This window comes from Solanum tuberosum, unplaced genomic scaffold (assembly GCF_000226075.1).
Source record: "Solanum tuberosum cultivar DM 1-3 516 R44 unplaced genomic scaffold, SolTub_3.0 scf00189, whole genome shotgun sequence".
In the NCBI taxonomy this organism is placed as follows: Eukaryota; Viridiplantae; Streptophyta; class Magnoliopsida; order Solanales; family Solanaceae; genus Solanum; species Solanum tuberosum.
In genome coordinates this window covers 329,709-334,171 of record NW_006239113.1, presented here as the reverse complement: position 1 = coordinate 334,171, position 4,463 = coordinate 329,709, and the positions used below count along the sequence as shown (strand labels likewise).

The following is a 4,463-nucleotide window of genomic DNA, read 5'->3' as shown; positions in this document are numbered from 1 at the left end:
AGGTAAGCTATGGAAAGGAAGGCATACGATTGAGTCAACAAAAGTATGCAGAAGATCTAGTTCAATTAGCCAATCTTATTGATCATAAGAAGGTTCATACTCCAATGGAAGTGAATACAAAATACAAAAAGGAGGAAGGAGAGATTTTTGGAGATCAGACCTTGTATAGACGTCTAGTTGGATCACTTATATATCTTACTATGAGTCGTCCTGACATCTCTTATGCAGCACAGGTGTTAAGCCAATTTGTTACCAAGCCTTACAAGATGCACTACACTGCTTTGCTCAGGGTTATTAGATACATAAAATGTACTGTAAATCGGAGTCTCTTATTCCCATCATCTTCATCGTTGGACATGGTGGGATACGCTGATGCAGATTGGGCAGGATGCCCTGATTCAAGACGATCCACTACAGGTTGGTGCATGATGCTTGGCTCGTGCATGATCTCTTGGAAGTGCAAGAAACAATCTCGAACATCGAAGTCATCCACAGAGGCAGAATATAGAAGTATGTCTGCTGCATGCTCTGAAATCATTTGGCTGCGAAGGTTGCTATCAAAACTTGGCATCGAAATGAAAGGATCAACCACATTGTATGGAGACAACACTAGTGCAATCAGAATAGCAACAAACCCCGTTCATCATGAAAACACCAAGCACATAGATGTAGACTGTCACTACATTAGAGAACTGGTTGAAGATCGGAGTATTAGCCTGAAGTATATATCCTCTAAAGATCAACTGGTTGACTTATTTACGAAGGCCATGTCAAGAAGTAGACACAATTATCTGTTGTCCAAACTCATGTTTTGTGATACACAACATTAGTTTGAGGGAGGGTGTTGACTATACCTTATTTATCGACACTAGATCAGGGATCTCCCCCAAAATCAGGGATCTCCCATTATGGCTAACGGTCATTAGCTTGAAATCAGTAGATAATTAGGACTCTATTACTTGTATAAATATCTTGTAAATCCTACAGTTTTATTATTCAATAAACATATCACAATTCTTTTATCTCTAATTGTTTTGGATCTCTATCGTTATTCAACTTGATCTTCCGCCTTATCTCTGTTTCTTGTACTTTATGGGAATGTTATACAAGAACAATAACAATTCAGTATGATCCCTCAATTAAGATCTAAAAAAGGTAAATTATATGTATATCTTATACTTACTTACCTTCAAATATTTGATTGGTCACTTTCTCAACAACAACAAGAACATACTTATCCATTTTGGGTTTTGGGATATTGGGATTTGCCAGACTAGTATAAATCCTAACTGGTGGGAAATTTTGGGCTTACTTCAAAGCCTTCAAAGATAAAAATTGTTTTCACTTTTATTTTATTAAAAATAAATAAATAAGATGTTTTATTTTTTTTTCATTCCAAATAACTCATAAAATTTCAAACACAATTTTAGTTTGTATTTATGGACAAACATAATTTTATTTTTAAATTTTTTTTTCACTTTAAAAGTACATTTTTTAAAATACTTATAATTTTCATGATCAAATACCCCTTTACACGCATATAAAAGGTACTATAATATAGTATATATTGATTAATTATGGAACTGGTACATAATTAATTAGCCAGGGCTTGGACCTACTTTTGTCTTTGTTGAAAATTTCTTGGAAATTTGAGTTGGGTCATTCACATAAATGTTCCTATGGGTGGTCTTTAATTTTTTTTCTTGTTAAAATTGTTGATCTTTAATTTTTACCCTTTAAAATTTTAAGTAAAAAAAAATTCAAAAATGTCCCTAAAAGCAAAAAAACAAAACAAAACAAAACAAATTCCAAGGCACAAGTTTAGTTAAATTATGCCTCAGGCCTCAGACATAAGTTCAGTGACTCAAATTATGCTACAAGACAAGAAAAATTATGCCTAAGGCACAAGTTATGGCCAAGGCATAAGTGCAGACGTGGAGTGACACAAGTTATACCAGAAGGCAAAAGATATGTCTAAGACAGAAGTTTAGTATCTCAAGTTATGTCACAGGGCATAAGTTCAGTGGTACAAGCTATGTCACATAAGTTTAGTGACTGAAGTTATGCCCAAAGACATAAGTTTAATATAAAAGTTATGTCCCAAAAAATATGTTCGGTAACAAAAATTATACCTTAAGACAAAAGTTCACTAAAAATTCTACCTTGTTATGCATTAAGGCAAAATATTTTCTAAAAAGTTTTATTTGCTGAATTAGTTGTACGAATTTAACTTATAGTTATGAGTACTTTGACCCATAATTTTTTATTAAATGAACACAAGAGACAAAAATTTAAAATTATAAATTTAAGAGACTAGAATTAAAGATCGCCCCAAAATAGAAACGTGAAAAAACTTGTTTTGGACTCACTCTATACGGCCGAACTTGCCTTATTTGCGGGCCTGTATTGAACTCATTGTATAGGGTTAGGCCGGCTAAATTCATAATGAATGGGCTCATTCAAATTCAAACTATACTTTTAAATTTAAAGGAGACGTAGTTCACTATTATATATACTATTATAATTAAGTCAAGGGATGAACTTTTTATTACTACAAAGTTATGGTGCACTTTTGCTCGACGTGACCAAATTGTTGATGCTTGTAAACTCAGTCTTAGGTAAGCGTTATATATTATACAGACAATTATAAAAAGGTCTGACTTATATATAATATGATCTCCACACATAGGGGTTTGGCCGGAAATTTGAACTCACTCTATGGGGTTAGGCCGGCAAAATTCATAATGGGCTCATTCAAATTTAAACTATACTTTTTTTAAAAATTACAATTATTATTTAGGTGAGATAAAAATGGCTTAATATATAACTAATCTTTTGAATTTGTTAGAATATACTAGATAGATTTTGAACTTTTAATAAAGTATTTTAATTAGATATTTTTAATTTATATTTTTTTTTAAGTGCATATTTTCATTTAGTTATTAAATTAAGTTAATCACATAAAATATGTCATTTCCTATTTTAGAGTGATCTTTAATTTTTGTTTTTCAAGTAACAAAGTTGTGACTGAAAATAACCTTGAGTTTAGTTTCAGAACTCACAAAATTAATGCCTCTTAGTCTCTAAACTTATACAGAACAAGACAAAATTTGACAAAATTCACAAGTACAAGGTATGCCTTATAAGTCATAAGTTTAGTTTCAAAAATCCACAAAGTTCTGATTCTTTGTTCTCTAAACTTTTGCAGGACTATGCAAAAAAATTCTAAATATGCCTTGTGGATTAGAGGCTAGTATACTACACAATTTATGTTGAACCTAAACTTTTGCCTTGCAAAATTAAGTTATAGTCAAAGATATTTCGACCCACAAATTTTCATCAAATAAAAAACATGTGCAAAAATTAAAAATTACCAATTTTAGAAAAATAAAATAAAATAAAGATTACTCCAAAATAGGAACAGGAAAAACTTTTAAACTACAATAAATATCATATTATTACTTAATCAAATTACCAATAATTGCATATCAAGATATTACATCTATTTATTACTTAATCAGTAATTTGATTCTTCTCCCTCTTATTTAAATAATTTGTTTACCTTTTTTGGAAGTGAAGTTTGACTTTAGGCGTGAAATCTTATTAATATCTTATCTATAAATAAGTGCTCTTTCCACTCTCAAATTTTAGATCTATTTCATATGATCAAAACATTTCAACAAAATATAAAAATGCAACAAGTAACATTGAACAATTGTGACAAGCCCATGCCGGCAATTGGCATGGGAACTGTTCTTTCATCTCGGCCAGGGGCGGACCCATCGGAGACGATGAAATCCGCCCTATTAGAGGCCATTAAAGCCGGTTATCGCCATTTCGACACCGCGTTTATTTATCAATCGGAAAAACCTCTAGGAGAAGCCATTGTTGAGGCTCTACATCTTGGCCTTATTAAATCAAGGGATGAACTTTTTATTACTACAAAGTTATGGTGCACTTTTGCTCAACGTGATCAAATTGTTGGGGCTTGTAAACTCAGTCTTAGGTAAGTGTTATATATTATATTGTTTCGATTTATGTGACAACATTATTATTTTCAGAGTTAAAAGTAACTTTTTTAAAATTAATTACATTGAATTCTTCAGATATATATTTCAATTATGAATACATCTTCTATATTTCAAAACCAAATCTTTATACCTTTTATATTATGAAAAAAAAATTACACTTGTAATTTTAATTTATTTTTACACACTTAGTTATGGATATATCTCATGGGGTTGGGGGAGGGGATATGTAAGTGTAATAAGTGTTCGATTATAAAACATAGAGGGTGTATCTAAAATTGAATCATATACATATTTATAATTTTAATTCATTTTTGGGATAAGGGTCTGAAAAATACCTTAACTTTGGTCGGATTTGCTGTTACGATATTAAACTTTCATAAGGACCTGTTACCTCCCTAGACTATTTAATACCGTATTTTTATCATATATATT

General features: G+C 31.1%; 1 protein-coding gene and 1 pseudogene across 1 annotated transcript in view; both read left to right on the top strand.

The window, feature by feature from the left end:
* The window catches only part of LOC107062003 (uncharacterized mitochondrial protein AtMg00810-like), a 4,188-nt gene extending 3,181 nt beyond the window's left edge, over positions 1-1,007 (top strand). The window contains exon 2 of the mRNA XM_015312142.1: positions 3-1,007. Coding sequence (XP_015167628.1) covers positions 3-830 — 828 coding nt within the window. The 3' untranslated portion in view covers positions 831-1,007. The remainder of the gene's footprint in view (positions 1-2) is intronic.
* Positions 1,008-3,692: 2,685 nt separating this feature from the next.
* LOC102587950 (D-galacturonate reductase-like) overlaps positions 3,693-4,463 on the top strand; it is a 3,159-nt pseudogene continuing 2,388 nt past the window's right edge.